The sequence below is a fragment of the Drosophila santomea genome, chromosome 3L (genome assembly GCF_016746245.2).
Source record: "Drosophila santomea strain STO CAGO 1482 chromosome 3L, Prin_Dsan_1.1, whole genome shotgun sequence".
Classification (NCBI taxonomy): domain Eukaryota; kingdom Metazoa; phylum Arthropoda; class Insecta; order Diptera; family Drosophilidae; genus Drosophila; species Drosophila santomea.
The window spans coordinates 22,708,820-22,728,601 of record NC_053018.2 but is presented as its reverse complement, the minus strand read 5'-3'; the positions used below and the strand labels follow the sequence as shown (position 1 = coordinate 22,728,601).

At 41.5% G+C, this 19,782-nt stretch overlaps 5 protein-coding genes across 5 annotated transcripts in view; 3 read left to right on the top strand and 2 right to left on the bottom strand.

Moving 5' to 3' along the window:
- On the top strand, positions 1 to 674 carry LOC120449987. Its single transcript, XM_039632696.1, has one exon. The coding sequence runs from the start codon at positions 67 to 69 to the stop codon at positions 646 to 648; it is 582 nt and encodes a 193-aa protein (XP_039488630.1). The 5' UTR covers positions 1 to 66; the 3' UTR covers positions 649 to 674.
- Positions 675 to 776: 102 nt separating this feature from the next.
- On the top strand, positions 777 to 1,364 carry LOC120449988. The gene has a single exon (XM_039632697.2). The coding sequence runs from the start codon at positions 831 to 833 to the stop codon at positions 1,332 to 1,334; it is 504 nt and encodes a 167-aa protein (XP_039488631.1). The 5' UTR covers positions 777 to 830; the 3' UTR covers positions 1,335 to 1,364.
- A 24-nt stretch (positions 1,365 to 1,388) lies between these two features.
- On the top strand, positions 1,389 to 2,280 carry LOC120449986. The gene has a single exon (XM_039632695.2). The coding sequence runs from the start codon at positions 1,499 to 1,501 to the stop codon at positions 2,264 to 2,266; it is 768 nt and encodes a 255-aa protein (XP_039488629.1). The 5' UTR covers positions 1,389 to 1,498; the 3' UTR covers positions 2,267 to 2,280.
- A 259-nt stretch (positions 2,281 to 2,539) lies between these two features.
- On the bottom strand, positions 2,540 to 14,031 carry LOC120448831. Its single transcript, XM_039631031.2, is given in 4 exon segments — positions 2,540 to 3,078; positions 3,080 to 3,371; positions 3,374 to 3,598; positions 13,839 to 14,031. Coding segments are annotated over 4 exon segments (570 nt in total). The 5' UTR covers positions 13,840 to 14,031; the 3' UTR covers positions 2,540 to 3,026.
- A 126-nt stretch (positions 14,032 to 14,157) lies between these two features.
- Positions 14,158 to 19,782, bottom strand: part of LOC120448827 (putative phosphatidate phosphatase) — an 82,336-nt gene continuing 76,711 nt past the window's right edge. The window contains exon 3 of the mRNA XM_039631025.1: positions 14,158 to 14,236. The gene's annotated coding sequence lies outside the window, so the exon portion shown is untranslated. The remainder of the gene's footprint in view (positions 14,237 to 19,782) is intronic.

The following is a 19,782-nucleotide window of genomic DNA, read 5'->3' as shown; positions in this document are numbered from 1 at the left end:
GTGAGGATGATGTCATTTTTGTTTAAATTTGGAAACCCGTAATTAGTCTTTAATAAATTCATTGTAATGAGCTTATACTTTACCTTTCTTGGAATATCGATCCTATTCTTGGCGCACTTCTTTAAAATTCGTGCCATACACAGCACTGGGAATTGCACCTTCGCGATCAACGTCAATTTTAGGTACGTGTGCAAGGGCAATGTTTCGGAGGATATGTATACAATGTTTCGGGATAACCGAGCTCCTGCCGACACGCCCTACAGCGTTTGGCAGACCAAAGAGGACGACTCCGCTCTCCTTGTGTCGTTTTACACCATTGAGTTTACAGACTACGATACCATCGAGCTGCAGGCAGGCGCGAAGGATCTTGCCCAATCCTTTCTAGCCACGACTGAAACTACCCAAGATATTCTATTTTTGAAACTATCTACCCTTCACTGCTTTTCCTTCGGTCTGCGCTACACGAATGAGCTGCGGAGGCACTGTCTGGGCCAAAACATCAGTGAGGGAGGGGACCTTACCAAGAAGCCGATCCTTCACTACGGCGCGCTTCGAGTAAAAAGTCCCGATTTAGCAAAGAATGATGCAAGTACAACAAGTCTGCTGGGAAAACTGCTCCTTTCCGTGTGTGCGGTAATCATTTACTAACATAAAAGTTTTGTACCCAAACTGAAAAGAGCTCATATTTAATAAAATCTAAATTGAATGTAAAAATGAAAATTATCAATGAGTTGTTGGGCTAGAAGAAGCGTCGCTTTCAAAATATCAGCCATGATTTATTAGTCTATATTTCTACATTCCATACCCTATGTACACCGATCTACAGAGCAATGACATGGAAACTGTGGCTGCTCCCGATGGCATTTCTTCTGGCCTCTTCCGAGGCCTCCTTCGACTCCTGCCACTTTATGCTAGAAAATGAAATTCCATTTACCTTGGTTTGCAAGGCCGAATACAGCACCGACCTCAAGCTGAACTATCGAGACATTTGGCTCAGGGCCGACGTGCCCTACTGGCTTTGGTGGAGACGACGGCCTGGTTTGGAGTTGCTGATCTCCTTTTATGAGTCGCCCATTTCGTCGTGTGAGAATGTTAGCCTTAGTCTCAACTGCCTCCACTGCGCAGACTCCGAGGAGCCTGGTATCCACATTCTACCCGAGAGTATCCACTGCTTCGACTTCTCCTTCTCCTACGTGCGGGACCTAGTGAAGCACTGTGGCCTGTCGCCGGCTACGAGGTTCGATCGTGTCGCCATTTTGTATGCGCGGCGGGTTCCCAATCGGGATATTTCCTCTCGGGCAGCCAGGACTTGGCCTTGGATCCTGGGACATTAACTTTCCTAATGAGGTCGATGCTAGGCGGATGCCAAACGCAGGGCCGGGGGCAACTAGAGAATCTTCTGTCAAGCGGGGGACAAGTGATCGGAACCGTTTTTATTCTCCTGGAAATTCCCATCAAATTTTTCGAAAATGATCAAAGAATCATTTGCCTATAAGCAATGCCAGTGCGCCTCTCAAGCGCACGAAGTCTGAATAACAAGTGGATCGACCGTCCGTCGCTCCGTCCTCCTCAGCATACAAAGCAAACACAGCATCCTCGGCACGCCCTGCGCCCGGCCTGCAGCCCACCGCCTTCGACTACGACTTTACCGCCGCCCCAGCTCAAGCCCCATCCCCATCCCCCGCGCCCGCTGTTCCGGCCAGTGCCCTTCCTGCTGCTCCTGCTCATCCTCGGACCAGCGCCTGCAGCATGCAAGGACCAGAACTGCACCTTCCTCGAGGGCTACATCCTGCAGTACGTGTGTCACAGCAGCTACATAGAGGAGATTCGGCTGCAGCACAAGGACCGCATCCCGGCCATCGGGACCCCGTACGCCATCTGGAAGCGGCCCGACACCAACGAGCCGTCCTACCTGCTCATCTCCTTTTACGACTCGCCGCTCTTCGCCTGCTACACGGTGGTTATGCACAACGGCAAGTTCTACTGCGACGGGCGCAACTTCATAGAGCCGAACACGGAGGTCGAGCAGATGCACTGTCTCAACTATCCGTTCCATTACACCTTAGACCTGTACAATGCGTGTGCCAAGAAGCCGTGCTCGAAAGGATCGCCGCCCATTTCGGTGGCAATTGCCTACATGAAAAGCAATATCAGGAGGACTAGTGAGGCTGAACCTCGCGCTAAGCTCCCTGCGGCTGTCCCCCTTCTTGTGCCCGTAATCCCCCTTCTCCTATCGCGATATTTTGGTATTTTACTATGTCAATAAAATGGTTCCGAATAGTTATACTGTCGCTTAATGCCGCGCCGGGCCAGGCAACCACAACTTCAAGACTTCATCTGCGGCTCTTCTATCCTGCCACATAATCCGCGTCCACATCAACCCCCTCGTTTGCCCCGTGATTGCATGCATTATCTCGAAGCTGCTTATTTTACTCTGGTAAACAAAATGGGCGGGTCCTAGCCGACTAGAAGTTCAGCGAGTCCATTGTAGTTGCTCTAGTTGCTGTAGTTGCTGTTGTGGCATGAAATTTTAGACATCCAAACAATGGCAGCCAGATGCAGGCATGGACAGCAGCACCACACAGGCTCAGCTAACTGCCATTTTACGCACACAGCCGGAGATTCGGTGGAGTGAGGAGAATGGGGAGCATCACATTTCATTGTCGTCATTGTCATTGGCGTTGGCATAATTTATGTGCTTATATGGACTGCCGCCAAATTGGCCTGTGGTGCTCCCACAAAGCTCAACACTTGCGGGTAGCTGCATGGGAAAGGACTTTAAACGGAGTCATTAACTTTATAGTTTTAAAGGACTCCGTATCGCAAATGGAATATTTATTGTATTTCCTAAATTTTATAGTGAGATATGGGAACAAATTCACTTGGGACAAATTTTGAACAGTGTGCGAAACAGCTCTTTAATCTGGCGCCCTTGGAAGATAGATGATTGCGTGGTTAGTGGAGCTGAGGATCCTTTCATTCCCAACACTTCTGTAGAGTCGCATCCGTTCTTGGCATTCTCCAGCTTAGGAACTATGTAGAGGAGTACGAACATGGAGCACAACCGCATTTTGCTTCAAACTGATAGTTTACTTAAATTTCGAAATTATTGGTTGACAGCACTTCTAATCTTTGAAGCAAGACGCATACCAGGCAGGACAGAAAGGTTTCAAATCCAGAGATTCCCGTAGCAGACCCGTTTTTTGCCTTCCAATTTGCACCATAATCAATTGTAGCCTTTCCCTTCCACTCCAAATTGAAGAAGCGCAGAGCTCTTGGATTGGTGCACTCGTATAATAAGTCATTCACGTAGCTCATTAGGTTCTTGTGGCAGAAAAAGGTATCGAGTTCATCGGCCAGCTGGATCGTGATGTTGGAGAGTCGTTGAAGCTCACAAAGAGTAAATAATGCCAATCCTGGTTGTAGTAGCAGATCTTATAAGGCACATTTACGAAAGTTACCACGTCCTTGTATTTGTAATATAGATCAGCCCTATAGACTCCATCGCAAAGCAGCTCGAGATGGGTGTATGCTATCAATGGGCAGTAAAGTTGCATTGAGCCATCCTTTAAGGTAAAGGATTGTTGGAAAGCCGTCACTATAACAAAACATATGAAATAATTACATTGTGCATAATTTATAATGTTTTTTTAATTTCAAATTTCTTTGAAAGACAACTTAGCGTTCAAATCGAAGCAGTATAGGCCAAATTCGATAAGAAAAACATGAGAGAAGAGAACGCTATAGTCGAGTTCCCCGACTATCTGATACCCGATACTCAGCTAGTGGAAAAACGTTTTTTGGCAAATCTATAGTGTTTTACTGATCCTGATCAAGAATATATATACTCGGAATATACTGGTCGGAAACGCATCCCTCTGTCTGTTACACACTTTTCAACGAATCTAGTATACCTTTTTACTTTACGAGTAACGGGTATAAAAATTCTAAATGCTTATCCAAACATTCACACTCAAATGCCATTGCACATTAAATGACATCGCTGGAATACTGGCGAATACTGGCGGTGATGAATATCACATTAAAAGTAAGGGAAAGTAAAACCAGGAGCTTTCCTCTGTCGAGTCGGTTATATTATCATTGGTTTTTAACAGCCCCAAACAAAGCCGTTCCTCCCACGCGCATGTCCTGATTTTCACACATGGCTGATAATGCTCACAACAAAGCATTTCAAAACAGGATATAGAACGGGGAGGGCAGGTAAGTGCGCATTTGCGTGCGACTTTTTGTGTATTCCTTTATTGTTCGGAGCGGGATTTCTCTTCCACCTGTACACAAATTTGCGTCGGTTAAAAAGTGTGGACTAAGAATGTAGCACCTCAGTAAAGGAATGCAAGTGATTATACTTTATACTTTCAAGGGTTCAGGAACCCACAACTACATAATGTTTCACTACAAACACGAATCTGGATAAACAAACAGCATACAAAAATAATAAATGATGTTATTCTTTCGTAATTCCATTCAACTTTGATTGAATTAAAAGTCATAAAAAGGAACGTTCCCCATAACGGAAACAAATTTAGTTTTTGGTAGACCCCGATCTCCACCAGCACAAATGCACATGTGTTTTGGCCCGCCGTCCGATGTCATCGCTTTTTGAGCAATTAAAATTTCTCTGTGCTCTGTGTGCCATTTTTGTTGCTGCCTGGGCTTTGAATGTATTTTTCAGCGCTGAATGTTTTCTGTATTCCCGTTTTTCGTTTTTGTTTGCTTGTAAAATAAAAATTACGTATACGCCAACAACTTCAAATGGCGCAACATGGCGTATGCGTGATGTTGTTGTTTTTACTGCCATATTTCGCTGCACACCGGCTGCCATTTCCGCACCAAACAAAAGCAAACAGAGCGAATGGCAGATACAACAGCCGCCCACTCCTTTCTTCTCTCGAAAGGACCGCGCATATCTATAAAATACGCAATTACAACATGTTGCCGCAGTCGCAGTCGTCGTTCTCGTCGCTTTTCTCTTCTCGTTCTCGCTGCTGTGGGTCTCTTTATGAATTTATACATAACCCGGCACAGCTGCACCACCCCAGGCACCAGCACCAGCACCAGCACCCACCGCACCACCATCCTACCACAGAGTAAGGACCCTTTTCTCCCTGCACTCCGCGCAGAGTGCACTCGCTTTGTTGCATCCACTCAGCAGTTGCCATTAGCGGAGTGAGTTGCTAGTGGGGATTTAAGAATACATATCTTTGATATGGTAATGCTTAGGGTATCAAACCTCTGTCCACGGCAATGCCGCCTGAGATCAAATCAAATACGATACGTATTCGGATCTACATCTGAATAGGATGGAATTATTATACCCGTTACTCGTAGAGTAAAAGGGTATACTAGATTCGGCAGATAACAGGCAGAAGGAAGCGTTTGCGAACATATTTAGTATATATATTCTTAATCAGGATCACTCGGCGCGATCTGGCCATGTCCGTCTGTCCGTCCGTCTGCCCGTCGGTCCGTATAGACGTCGAGATCTCAGGAACTTTAAGAGCTAGAAAGCTAGACGCAATGCAAGTTTATTAACCCATGCTGACGCGCCCAGTCTAACGCCCGCAAAGCGCCAAAAAGGGTTGAAGTTTGTCCTTCGCTCCTCCATTAGCTGAGTAACGGGTATCAGATAGTCGGGGAACTCGACTATAGCGTTCTCTCTTCATTCAAGTTAAAGATCTTACTTCAGCGCACCATTTTCCAACCCAATTTATCGGTTAAGCCAATGCTTAAGTCATATACCGTTTGAGGACCAACTCTGGCAACGACCACTGCCAAGTTTGCTAGGAATCAGTTCTCCTCTCTTTCTTTTTTTAAAACTGTTGGAATAAATGTGTATGCCTTGATATGAAATGTTAATTAGCATAAGAATGAATCAGCTGATCGCGGATAATGTAATGAAATGTAATGTAATGTTAAATAACATAATTATGTCACTTGCTCAAAGAATGTAAAACTGAATGGAAGTGCACGAAGCACAAAACAAAAGTATTAATAAATATATTCTAACTAAAATAAAGCAATCCACTTTATTATCAACATGGTAGCAGAGCAAGGTTAGAAAAAATTAATCCAAGGTTAGAAAAAATTAATCCAAGGTTAGAAAAAATTAATCCAAGGTTAGAAAAAATTAATCCAAGGTTCGAGAAAAGAAAATAATCCAAAGTGTATAACTAAATCCAAGTTATAAAAATAAATGCTGTTCGAGTGAAGCGACAAAAAAAAAAAAAAGAAAAACGTGTATAAGAAATAAAAAGAGAAAAACAATATTAAAAGTGCGAAATATTAAAAAATACGAATACGTAAACAAGACTATTGACTAATGCTGAACAATTAAACGGAAAAAGATTGAAAACATAAACTAAAAGGATTGATGGAAGCAGATTAAAAATTTAAAAGTTCACGTGCAAGCCTTTTTATTACATGGAAGTAGAAAAGTGTGACCCTATATGAAAATGTGCATGAAATGAATGACATAGAAAGAGACATAAAAGAAGTGTGCAAACAGATTAAAAGTGAAACGGAAAAAATGAGTGCTAACGCAAAAATCGAAGACATTGTTATGCCCATATTCGATGGAGCTAATTTTGGAAGCTGGAAATTCAGATTAATGACAATATTGGAATACAAAGAGTGCAAAGAACCAGCAGTGCGAACAAGAACAACGGAAGATAATGAAACAACATGGATGAAAACAGAATTAAAAGCGAAAACAATTTTAATCAGTACAATATCAGACAAACAGTTAGAATATATTAGTGAGTGCCAAACGACATTAGAAATTATGAACAAGTTAAATGAAATGTATTCGACAAAATCAACAGCCCTGCAAATACTGTGCAGAGGAAAAATCGACGAAATTAAACTAAAAGACTATGAAACAGTGGAAGAATTTTTTATAGAATTCGAGAAAGCAGTAAATAAATTAAAAAACGCTGGAGGCACCATAGACGAAAACGAAAAAATGAGGTATCTTTTAAAAGCACTACCAACAAGCTACAGTTATATTGGAGACTTCTTAGATGTAATTCCGGAAGCACAACGAACGGTAGAGTACGTAAAATCAAAAATAAAAGAAAAAAGTTTAAACAGAGGTCCAGTGGACAAACAAAATAACGTAAGCACATTTAACACCAAAACTAAAAAAGAATGCTATGTGTGTGGCAAAACAGGTCATATTCAGAGGGACTGCTGGCATGCTGAGCAAAATGCGAGAGGCGAAAATAAACAACAACAACAATTCAACAGGCGATATCAGAATACGAATCAAAGAGGCGGCCGAGGCAGAGGTCAACATCATGGAAATGGTCGAGGACGTGGAAATTACTCAGGAGACAGGAATCAAGGAAGACAACAAGAAAACAGCGACAGCGTACAGTCATGGACAACAAGAATGATAAGAAACGAAAAATTAATAAATTGTAATAACAGCGAAAGTAACAACGAAACTACAGTAAATTGGTTATTAGATAGTGGATGCACTGATCACATTATAAACGATTGTAAACTTTTTAAGAACTGTATTAATTTGAAAAATCCTATTAATGTTAAAGTAGCCGATGGCAAACAATTGCAAGCGACCAAGATTGGAAATGTAGAAACATATTTTAGAACATACAACAATGAAAATTTGATCGATATTAAAAATGTATACTTTGTAAAAGGCATAAAACAAAATTTGCTAAGCATATCAAAGATAACTGAAAATAAATGTACAGTCGTAGCCAGAAATAATGATACAAAAATCTATAACGAAAAGAGAGAATTGCTGACAGTTGCGAGTAAAATTGATAGTTTATATAATGTAAAAAGCTTCATGCCAAAAAATAAAAGAAATGAAATATATACAAATGTAACTAAATTAACTGAAAAAGAAAAATGGCACAGGGCATTAGGCCACGTAAATTTTCAATATTTGAATAGAATTATTAAGAATAAAATGTTAGATGGTCTGCCAGATAAAATCGAGAATACCGAAATGAAATGTGCGAATTGTATACAAAGTAAAATGTCAAACGAACCATTCGAGAACAATAGAAAGAAAACTAAAGAGACATTAGAGTTAATACATACAGACTTAAACGGACCACACAGCACAACAGGTTATTGTGGGGAAAAATATTTTTTGACATTCGTTGACGATTTTAGTAAATGCGCGAGAATATATTGTATTAAAAATAAATCCGAAACTGCGAGCTGCTTAAAAGAATATGTTAATTATGTTGAAAATCAGTTCAGTAAAAAAGTAAAACAAATCCAATGCGATAACGGTAAAGAATATTTGAATAGAGAAATATTAAACTTTGTAAAGTATAAGGGAATTCAGTTAACTACATGTCCACCGTATGTACACGAATTAAACGGCGTAGCAGAAAGATATAACAGATCGGCAATGGATATTGGAAGGTGCTTAATGAGAGAAGCAAACATACATAGGCGATATTGGCCAGAAGTGATGAACACAGTAGCTTATTTAAAAAATCGAACAATCGCAAATACAGCAGTAAATAAAAGCCCATATGAAATATTTTTTGGTATAAAACCAAATGTAGAAAATTTAAAAATATACGGAAGTAGAGTTTTTGTTAGAGTTCCAGAAGTACGCAGAAAGAGTAAATGGGATAACAAATCAGAATTAGGAGTATTAGTTGGTTATAATACAAACGGATATAGAGTTTTACTAAACAATAGAGTAATAAACGCAAGACATGTTCAAGTTGTGGAAGAGAAAACAAAATTAATTTGCCTAGAGAAAAACAAGCAGAATGATAATGAAAGTGAAATAGATGAAAATGAAGAAGATGATGAAGATAACGCTAAGACAGACGAACTAAATGACACGGAAGAAGTTAATTCAAAAACTAGCGATGAAAGCGAGGGTGAGGAAAACAAAGAACATTTAACAGTGCAGAGAACATCAAATAGAAATAAAAGACCAGTAAATCTATACGGTAACCCAGTAACACATTTTATTTATATCAATTATGTAAATGCCATTGTACCAAACACGTACGAAGAGGCGATGAATAGTAATGAAAAGAAAGAATGGCTCAAAGCAATGAATACAGAAATGCAATGCTTAAATAAAAATAATACATGGCAAATTGTAGAAAAACCGATAAACAAAAAGATTATAGATGTAAAATGGGTGTACAAAAAGAAAAGTGATGGGACATACAAAGCTAGACTAGTAGTAAGAGGTTTCCAACAAAGAGAACGACTAGAAAATGTATATTCACCAGTAGGAAAAATGCAAACATTAAAAATATTACTATCATATTGTTGTAAAAATGGTCTGTTTGTAAATCAGATGGATGTCGAAACAGCCTTTTTGAATGGCTATGTAAAATCAGAAGTTTATGTAAATGAACCAAAAGGTTACGAAACAGGAGAAAACAAAGTTTATAAATTAATAAAGGCATTATATGGATTAAGAGAAAGCCCAAGAGCATGGTACGAATGTTTGCATAAATATCTCGACAAATTAAATTTTATAAGAAGCAATTACGATTATTGTTTATATGTAAAAAGAAAGGATAAAGATGAAATATATATTTTAGTATTTGTAGACGACATATTGATATGCAGTAAGAACAAAACGAAAATAACTGAAATTAAAGACTGTTTAATGAACAAATTTACAATGAAAGATTTAGGAAAAATCGGAAGTTATATTGGAATAGAAATTAATTATAGTACTGAAAGTAAGAAAATGACGTTAAATCAAAAACGATATATTGAATCACTGGCAATTAAGTATAATCTGGAAAATGCTAAGCTATACGAAACTCCAATGGAAACAAACTTAAAATTAGATCAAGCAACTGAATGTGATGAGAAAATTAAATACAGAAATTTGATAGGTGAATTATTATATATAAGCGCAGGTACAAGACCAGATATATCATATTCCGTAAATTACTTAAGCAGATATCAAAGTTGTTACAATTCAACACACTATAAATACGCGCTAAGAGTATTAAAATATTTATATAAGACAAGAGATCTGAATTTAACTTTTGAAGAGAATAAGAATAATGAATTATTAGATTGTATGGTAGACTCCGATTATGCAGGAGATAATGTTGATAGAAAATCCACGACGGGATTTATAATTAGAATGTATGGAAATATAGTATATTGGAAAACACACAAACAACACGCAGTAACAAAATGTTCAACGTTTGCAGAGTACATTGCCATGTCAGAAGCAGTCACAGAAATATTATTTGTCAAAAACATGTTATGTGAAATATTTAATATTGATAACGAAAAAGCGATAAAGATTTACGAAGATAATTCAGGCGCAGTAGCCATTGCTAAATTTGGTAACTTTACAAAAAATTCGAAGCACATTGAAGTGCAGTATCATTATGTTAACGAAAATTATGAAAAAGGTATTATAGACATTGTGAAGATAGAATCAAGACTTAATATAGCAGACATGTTAACCAAAGCGTTAGACAAACAGAAATTTATACGAAATAGAGATGCTGTAAAGTTAAAGTAATGAAAGAAAATCAAGACAACAAATTTAAGAGGCGTGTTGGAATAAATGTGTATGCCTTGATATGAAATGTTAATTAGCATAAGAATGAATCAGCTGATCGCGGATAATGTAATGAAATGTAATGTAATGTTAAATAACATAATTATGTCACTTGCTCAAAGAATGTAAAACTGAATGGAAGTGCACGAAGCACAAAACAAAAGTATTAATAAATATATTCTAACTAAAATAAAGCAATCCACTTTATTATCAACAAAAACTTGTTTTGTTTTTGTGCAGTCGGTTACAAATTGCAAGGGACACACGCTGCCACGGGTTCACTGCGAAACAAGGTGGAGTGGGCTGGCCATGAGTTATGCCCTGCGATATCCGCGAACTAAGTTAGTTTTGTATATTTTATGTGTAGTTAAGCGTTTGGCATACGACTTCTCCAAAGCAGGAGCAATACAAGAACAGGTGTCAACCCTCTGGACGACGGCACGTAATAGCTTTTCCAGTGGAAAGCATCAGAATGGGGAGCTCCAGTCTTTCAGCATATGATTGTTAGGGCTTAATTGGTATCCAGTTGTTGTAGGACTTTTTCCATCATTACACGAATAGGAGGGGAGTCCAGGATGGAGCTTCTTTAATTTTTAAAGATACTTTATTCCACTGCAGACCTTGCAGAGGACAGTTTCATTTATCCCCTGATTCTTGAATAAATGTCTTGGCACACATTTTTTACCGGTATAGATTTTTACTGCGTTGCCGCAGAACTCTTCAAACCCTCTGCAAACGCAATAAATTAAAACAGTTAAAGGAAAGCGGAGAGAAAAATATTAAGCCTTCCCGAGTGCCACCCATTGATTGGGAAGTAATAGGGGGTGAAAACTTGTAGTACATGAAGCAATTGGAGCAATAAAACCAAAAAACCGACTACGACTGCTGCACAATGAGTCGTCGTGGGAGCTCCTGCTGCCTCCTAACAGGTAGTAAAGTAACAGGAATCAAAATAGTAAATCAAAATTGTGTGAGCTTGTGCAGCAGCACCATCCAACAGTTGGCAGCCAACTGCTGCAGCTCCCCTGCTCCATCTTCCAGCAAAGAGCCAACACTTCCCCTGCACGGCCACGCCATTGGATACTCCATGCGCCCTTTTTTCGACCGACAGTTATGTGGGCGTGACGCGTCGCAGAGTCCTTGGCCATGCATCCTCTTCTACATGGAAAAAATACACGATGAATCTCCAAATGTTATATTATATTAGAATGTAATATTATTTATTCTATACAAATATTAGGATGAAAGAGATTATTCTTCTTAGTTCGCGAAAGTGTGTGAGATGTGTGAGTACATAAAGCTATGTTGCATACATTTTTTGTGCGTGTAGAATGTCTTTCTGCCCGTTCAATCCACACAAGTTTCAAGTTGTTAAAAATTACAAATAAAATAAGCGTGGAGGGGCTTTCTGAGGTGCGTTGCTGCCACTGCGAAATGTGGCATTTGATTTACGCTTGCAACTGCTCGAAGCTGTTAAACATTGCAGCTACCGCGTTTGGCATGCCTCGTGCTCCTGTCCCTCCGACCTCCGGAGTTCGCAGTTAATGATCAAGTGGCATCCTGACTTGCCCCATGCTGAGGGTAGGCGGTGGGCTAGCGGTAGCTATGGCTGCTGGAAGCTTAAGAGTTGTCGGTTATTTGCCCGCGAGCCCTTGAGGTTCACACTGAAATTGCGCGAAATAGCACGAGCAGCTAATGGCGTGTGGAAATTAATGGAAATCAACCCGTATTTCTATAAGTTACGGTAAGAGTGAAAATCGATTGAACTACGAGCACATCCCTTCACATTTGCCATTTTAATAATTTATCATTTAATATAATTTTGATAAACCTTCCGCAACGCTGGGATCCCGGGGGCTCGGTGTCCCCTTGAAATTTCGACCAGCACTTCCCGGTGATAATTAGCATGTTTCGAGCTCGGCTTACCGCTGAATTGGTGAAACGTAAGCCCAATGCCTCTCATATTCGAAATGATCGGCCTTTTCTCCGCTGTCAGCCGCTTTTGTAATTACTGTCACGCGGCATACGAAAATGGGTCAGGAGCAGAAAAAAATGTCGAGTGAGTGTTGCATAGTTTCATTTAACTGGGTGCTTTACGACTGACAGGCAACAAGCGACAGCCCGGTGGCAGCAACTACACATTCTGCTGCATTTGCAAATCGTCGCAGCACTTAAAACGCCATAAAGTATGCAACAGAATGCAGACAAAGAGCGAACATCGCAACTGTCGAGCGGTTTTTTCCGCCATAATAATTCAAATGAGATTTAAAGTTTTACTCAGTATCCACTTCAGAGCCACCCCGTTTCCATACGCCCCCATACGCCCCCATACGCCCCCATAACGCACCCAACGAAACACCACCCACTCAGCACCCACGCAAGAGCGCCACAAAGTATGCAACGATTTATTTAAATAACAGAGCTAACGTCTTCCTCGGCTCCCAATGTTTGTCCTTGTTTGCTTGTGTTTGTTGTGCTGCATTTGCGCAAATGTAAGCACTTCTCCGCGGTGCGGTCCCTGCTTTCTCCGTTTTCTCTGCTTTCTCCGCAAGATAAGCACCACAATGCGCCATTTGCAGGATTTGCGCCTGCGATGGGCGGAGTAAGCAAGCAAACAAAACGAGGGAGCGAGCTGAGGTAAACACACATGCCAGGTGCTGAGCTGGGGGTCGGGAAGGTCCCTAATGATGTTGCCAAAACTAACAATGAGATCGTCTTTACGTTGGTTGGGTAAAAATCCGGGCGACTCAAGGAGCGTTTTATTCGTGCCTATTCGAACGAAAAGAGGTCGGCCAACAGTCCAATTTCGATTTACAATTCACTGTGTCTGGGGATTCTAGAAGCAAATCCAGTCGAGAATTAAATTAAATCGCACACCCGTTTCATTGCCTTCATTTTCGACCGCACCCATAAAAAGGGGGGCGGAACAGCCGTAAAACAACATTTCAAACTTAACTTAATTAACAATTTTTATAACCAGAGCGGGCCAAAGTTTTACAGCCAAATTTTGGCACAGAAATGAAAACGAAGTAGAGAAATTGCGCCGGAAAAAGGCTAACCAATTTAAGAGGCTTATGTCTCCTCCCCCAAAAACAACTGACTATCCGTCCCATTGCCCGCCACTCGGCTTGAAGTTTGCCGCGATTTTGGGCAACGAGAATTGCTCGGAAAAAAGTCTGCCGGCGAATGCCGCAATAAATACCGCACAATAAAAGCAAATCTATAAACACGAGCGAGCAGGACTCGTTTACGGGACTGGACGAGCACTTACTGTACACCAGCCTCGCACCAGATGGGATTGCCAGCCCAGTCCTCGCCGCCTTTCGGATCCACACGCAATGCAATCCTGATTCGCCGGAATTTTTTCAATCGATTTTTGCTAGGTCCGCTTTAGTTTCCTTTTTTGCATACTTCACACCATTGACGTGCTTGCGGCCTCTGCGCCGCCCTTTCCGAGCAGGAGTTACGGATACCTGTCTCCTCCTGCAATCAGGGAATCCAAGCGGAAACCGAAAATCCCCGACACTTTATTTTATTACATTTTAGTGCTGCGGCGAACAAAAGGCAAGCCCAAATACCACGACACGGCCATAAAAGAGGCACAAAGCCCGCTGAGATTGAGAAATTCGCTTGCTCGTCAATAGTCTGCGGTATTTCAATTCATTCGCCCTGAAAATATATAGAAATTAGGTTACACAAAATAAAGGTAAAGGTTTTTCTGTTGATCTCCCTATGTGAGTAAATATGTGCATTTGCTAATATTACACAAAACAAGCGTACTTCGTCATTGGTGTAAGGGATAAAGTAATGAATTTCTGAATGTAATGATTTTCAGTTACTACAGTATCAGCCAGTTTGCAGCACAAGATCGTTGAGAGATATGATCCGCACTTTAGTGCTTCTCTCTTCGGCTATTACAATTGCTATAGATACTCACTTATATTGCTTCTATTCGAGACCTTAAAAAAAGTTGGTTGTGTCTTGGGTTTTTAAGATTACCACTTGCAGGGCGCCGTTCTACTATTGCAATGGCAGTAGGGGTCCCTAAGACCCCTGCTTCCCGCCTGTGGTTACGAACGTGGCTCTAAAAATTCCGCACGTCGTTGGTCATCGATCTAAAACTAATTAGCAGTAAGTTGTACTACTACGTTTAAAGGCGATGGCCAGAGCGAAACTGGCACAGTGGATGCAGCGGTGTTTCCTTTTAGATAGTTAACCGAGCTTTACTGGACGAAGGGTCCCACTGTGGCACTCAACTAGTTTACGTTATAATTGCAGCAGACACATAAATAGTAAACTGCAATAAAATGGGAGTGCAGCGGGGAGCCATAAGGGAAGGGGTGGGTCTATCAAAAGTTGCTAGCAGCGCTTTTGGCATAAAATAAAAGCAAAAGGTTGTAAAGCGATTGCAAAGTGAGATTGGAAATTACCGACACAGACACACACACTCCTGGAGGAACAGTTGCTGCTTGAAGTGTGCGCACATCCAGCAAACACAACACACTGGCATAGATGAACGTGCAAAAATTACAACAGCCCGACATGCAAACACTGCAGGATGGGTGGGGGCCGGCTGACTGCTGGGTGGCAGACACTTTGCACATTACAATGCAATTATTTCGGGCTGCTTGAACTGGAAGCAACCACCAGTCCATGACGTGCACTGATTGCCACAGTTGTGAAGGAGCCGGTGTAGCAGTCCACCCCAAGCGCGAAACGAAGACCCCCTCACACTCACACTCACACCCACTCACGGCCGAAGGGTTAACGATCGACGGGAAATTAAAGCGAAGCGAAAAGACTTCCCATTATCCGACCGGAGCGGTGGCTGACTTGCAGCGGGCACTGTACCAGCCACTGCACTTTGAACTTGACTGACGTTCTGAAGAGCGGCTTGAGTTGACTTCCACGAGCCCAGCTGAACCGGGCTAAAATAGATGAGCGGTGAAGGGGTGCGCTGGGATGGGATGGGATGGGATGGGATGGGATGGTGTTGCAATGGAAAGGCTGGTCGTATCGCGTGCCCGAAATAATTTTCGGAAAATGCCTCGTTAATGTTTCTATTAACGGATTAGAGAGCGCAGTGAGCGGTGGTCACGTCAATCAGGCACGAGCAGAAGAATCGCCGAGTACCCAGAAACTGGCATATAGCTTCGCCCCTTGTTGACTTGCCACGTACGTCAGTCAGTCAGTCAGTGAGTCAGTCGGCTGTGATGTGGATTTGGATTATATTGCGATGATTTTCTTGCACTTTTTCAGCTTGGGTCACACGTTAGAGCAGCACCCGTTTGTTTTTGTTGTTAGCACATTGACACGTTTTGCATAAATTTGCATTCAAATGTGTCATGGCGAATGGTCCGGGGAACGGGCGCCGGTTCTTCGTGTCTGATTGAAGGCCGCTCGGCCTGAGAAGGGCTTGAAAAAGAGCTGGAATTATAATATTATCCTAGTTTGGTATGTCACATGTAGGGCATTACGGAACATTGCCGATATGAAGCTTGTGCTTTAGCGACCGGATCTGGGTGTGGGTTGATTCCGTGTCCAGATTGCAGTCCAATCCACGAAGCACGTTCAGAACAGAAGTGCAATCTCCAGCTCTAAAAAAAGGAAACTTGGGACTTTCGCTTGGAACAGGTGCGGAGACGTGGGTTTCAACTGAGCCGGATGGGCTTTCTGGAGCGGGTCAACTGCCAGGGGCGTGGGTCAGCGTGGCGAGCGAAACGGAAAAACATTTGCATACTTTTTGGCACTTTTAAATTATTCAAAGAGAGCACACAAAAGTCGCCAAAACGGGCAATGGAAAATGAAAGAAAGGCTGCCCGAGGGGGTCAAAAGCCGACAGGGCCGAGAGGTCCGTCCAACCGTTGGGAGTGACAATTAAGCTGCACTCAAATTGCTCTCGGCCCTTGCCCCTCATCGCTCTCTCTACGCTCGTGATTGGTTGAGCGGCTGTAAATATGCAACAAGATTTTTATTTAAATGCCACTCCATTTTTAAATCAAATCCCGACACCAGGCCGCGAGCCTCTGCCTCTGCCCCTGCCCGCTTTGCAGCTCGCTTTTGTTTTCCGGCTTTTCTTTTTGTTGTCCTCGGGGCTTTTAATATTCATCTTGTTTACTTTAACGTCATTTTCAACTCTTCGGTGTTTTCTTGAGCGCTTTTCGCACGCCCTTTTCCACTTTCCACTTTCCCCCGAGCCCCTCCTGCTCCGCGGACCCATTGTGCCATCTTGGTCCTTGTCATTGTCGCTCGTGTGTGTCCTGCTCGTCTTGCCTGTCTCCTTAGTCGCTCCTTCGCTCTCGCCGCGTGCTCCTTGCGCTGCTCGTGAAGTGGCACTCATCCGCACTTTTAAGCCCTACTGAATTCCTTTTATCCCTAAAATAAATATCTTCATCCACTGCAGCGTTCCGTGTTGTTTCCCAGGCTGCTGCTCCGGTGCACCGAGTGCTCCCGCTGGAGGTCCTCCAGTCAGGGGCATTGTCTGTCTACCGGCAGCCACCTCTCTTTATCATTTTCTTCATACTTAAGGGCTCTAAAAGATTTTTAATAGAGTTCTCGGGCGACACTTCCGATTGTCTTTGCGTGCGACTTATGTGGAAATTAAACCTGAAGAGATTACTTTCTAACGCATTAGCATCCTCCCGATTTTCCGATTTTCTGCACACCAGAATCATCCGGATATTCAGGCAACAGCCACCCCATCCTGACCAATTATTGCATGTGTTGTATATCAAATAATTCTGCTTAACCCGAATTCTTTGACGTCATTACCCCTTTCACACGTATTTCACACATATCAATGCCATAATGATGACAATTCGAAGGGAGAAAAGTAAAGGATATCGGGGGACGGCGGGAATCGATTTTGGCTCTCCATGTCTGCTGGGAAAATCAGGAAAGCACAAAATGCCAATGAAGAAACAAAGCGAGGGAAGCAGAGCGAAATACAAATCAAATGTACCGCAAAACTGAATGAAGTCAACAAAGGACACCAACTCTGGACTAATGGACTGGGAGACGCAGGACATGGACTTGGGACAGATAGGGGGGAGTGCCCCCAGGGTCGAGTGAGAGTGACAAATAAATTGGCGATTCCCATGGGTACACAGCTACAGGACTGCAGTCGGGGGCCGGGGAAGAGGGCTGCATTGTCAAATGCTCACTTTCATTGTCCTTGCGTGCGGGTGTGTGGCTGTTACGATATTGTTAAGCACATAAGTTGAAATATTCCGATTGAGTAACTTTCATTATTGCAACAACAACGGGAGAGACTGACAACAACAAAGTGCCCATTTTGTATGAATAAAACAATGACAACGATTTCAACTCATTTAAATTCTGTGCCATAATAAATTTGCCTGCATAATTTCTATAGATACGACAACTGTCCCCTTCCCCAGGGCACCGAACACCCTTTGTCAGGAACAAACATTGTTTAGTTTGTTTAGTGTAGACTCCTGAGTGCCTGACTGAATTTTCAATATATTTTCTGCATTTTAAATGATTTCTATGTCACAAATTTGTGTGTTCAGTCGGTCTGGAGAGTTTTAACCCACTGGTAGTGGGTTTTTAGTTTAAGCACACTAAATCAATTCCCAGGCATTGCTCTTTAAGCAGCCAATTCATGGCTCATAAGTCAGAGATTGCAAATTACTGGCCGACCGACTGGTTTGCTCCGTTTCGAGGCCAACTAATTAAAGGGCTTGAATCCCGATTTTCACGTTGCCTTGGTGTTCATTCGGTTGATAACAGAGGAAGGACACTTTCCTCGTACAATTGGAGGCGAGGCAGACCAGCGGCGCTGCGCTGGCTGCGATTTAATTAGTTTCAAGGCGTTCGAGGTTTTAACTCAGAAACCTGAACCCAAACTCAAAACCTTAAGCCCTAGTGCCGAGCCTGGGTCAGTCAGCCCAGACACCAAACACCGGCACCGGATGTAGAGGGAATGACTGGCCTGGAAACGACCGTTCCGGGACCAGACAAGAATTGAACTGGAAAACTTAATGGAGTATATTTTTTTCGGATGACACTCTGCTTTAAATATTGATTTCTAGACCAAAACCAGGGCACCCAACAACAAACTAGGTGAGAGGCAGATGACCAAGTACTTTATGTTTCCATTTTGATATTTTACCCTTAGCCTCAACTCTTCTGGGACGAAAACATTTTTCCGCAACATTGCGTTCTGACTTTAATTAGCATTTTTACTTGGCAAAGGAGAAGCTAGTAAAATGTGCTTTCAGGTATCCAACAAAAATAAATCGACCAATGAAAAGATTAGCATTTTCTTGGAAATAACTTTATTTTAGGTAGTAACTGAACAACAATGAAATTATATTTAGATAGTGTATATAATAATAAGAAAACTTGCGTACACAAATGAAGTCTAACAAAATCGAGGGCCGCGACTATCAGATACCCGTTATTCAATGTTTTGTTTTCCATTAGATATAAATGGGGCTCTTTTCTTTTTTGTATTTCTTATTTTACGTTAAGCAACCATGTCCATGTAAAGAATAATTGCTACAACCTGGATGTGTAGCAAGTGTAAGAAGTATATCCTATGGGCAGAAATGCAGCAACAATCTAACTTAAAATTTGTCTAAGTATTTAATGAAACTATGATACACTTATTATATATTCACGATTTAAGTATTACGCTGAAAGGCAGACTGTAAGAAAGAGTCAATTTATACATGCAAATATTAAATATATGGCTTGCGCACACTAGGAATATTTTAAATTAGTAATTAGTTTTAATGTATTATAATTAATTAAAGATTTAAATTTTCAAATTTCAGGTAAGACTCTTTTACATCCGTAAATTCTTCAGAGTAAGTAGTTCTACCCGTTACACGTAGCGTGAAGGGTGCACTAGATTCGTTAAAAAGCTGCCCAACGCCGTCTTCAATTTTTTCATTTTATTACTTATGAACTATAATAGCGATCTCTGTTGCTTAACACGAAAGTTGTGGCAGAAGATTATAATCGCAATTTAAGCTGAAACTTGCAGTATAGTAATGACAACGTTAGATATTCGTTTCGCTCCCCAGTAATAAATGTTTCCAGTGTTGATTTGTGGTGAAGCCAACTTTACTGTTGACACTTAATTCGAGGCAAAAGGCAACTTGCCCAGAATTTTATTTTATTTCGAAAAAATGCCATTGAATTTATTTTTTTCATCAACTGTATTTATACCCGTTAATCGTAGAGTA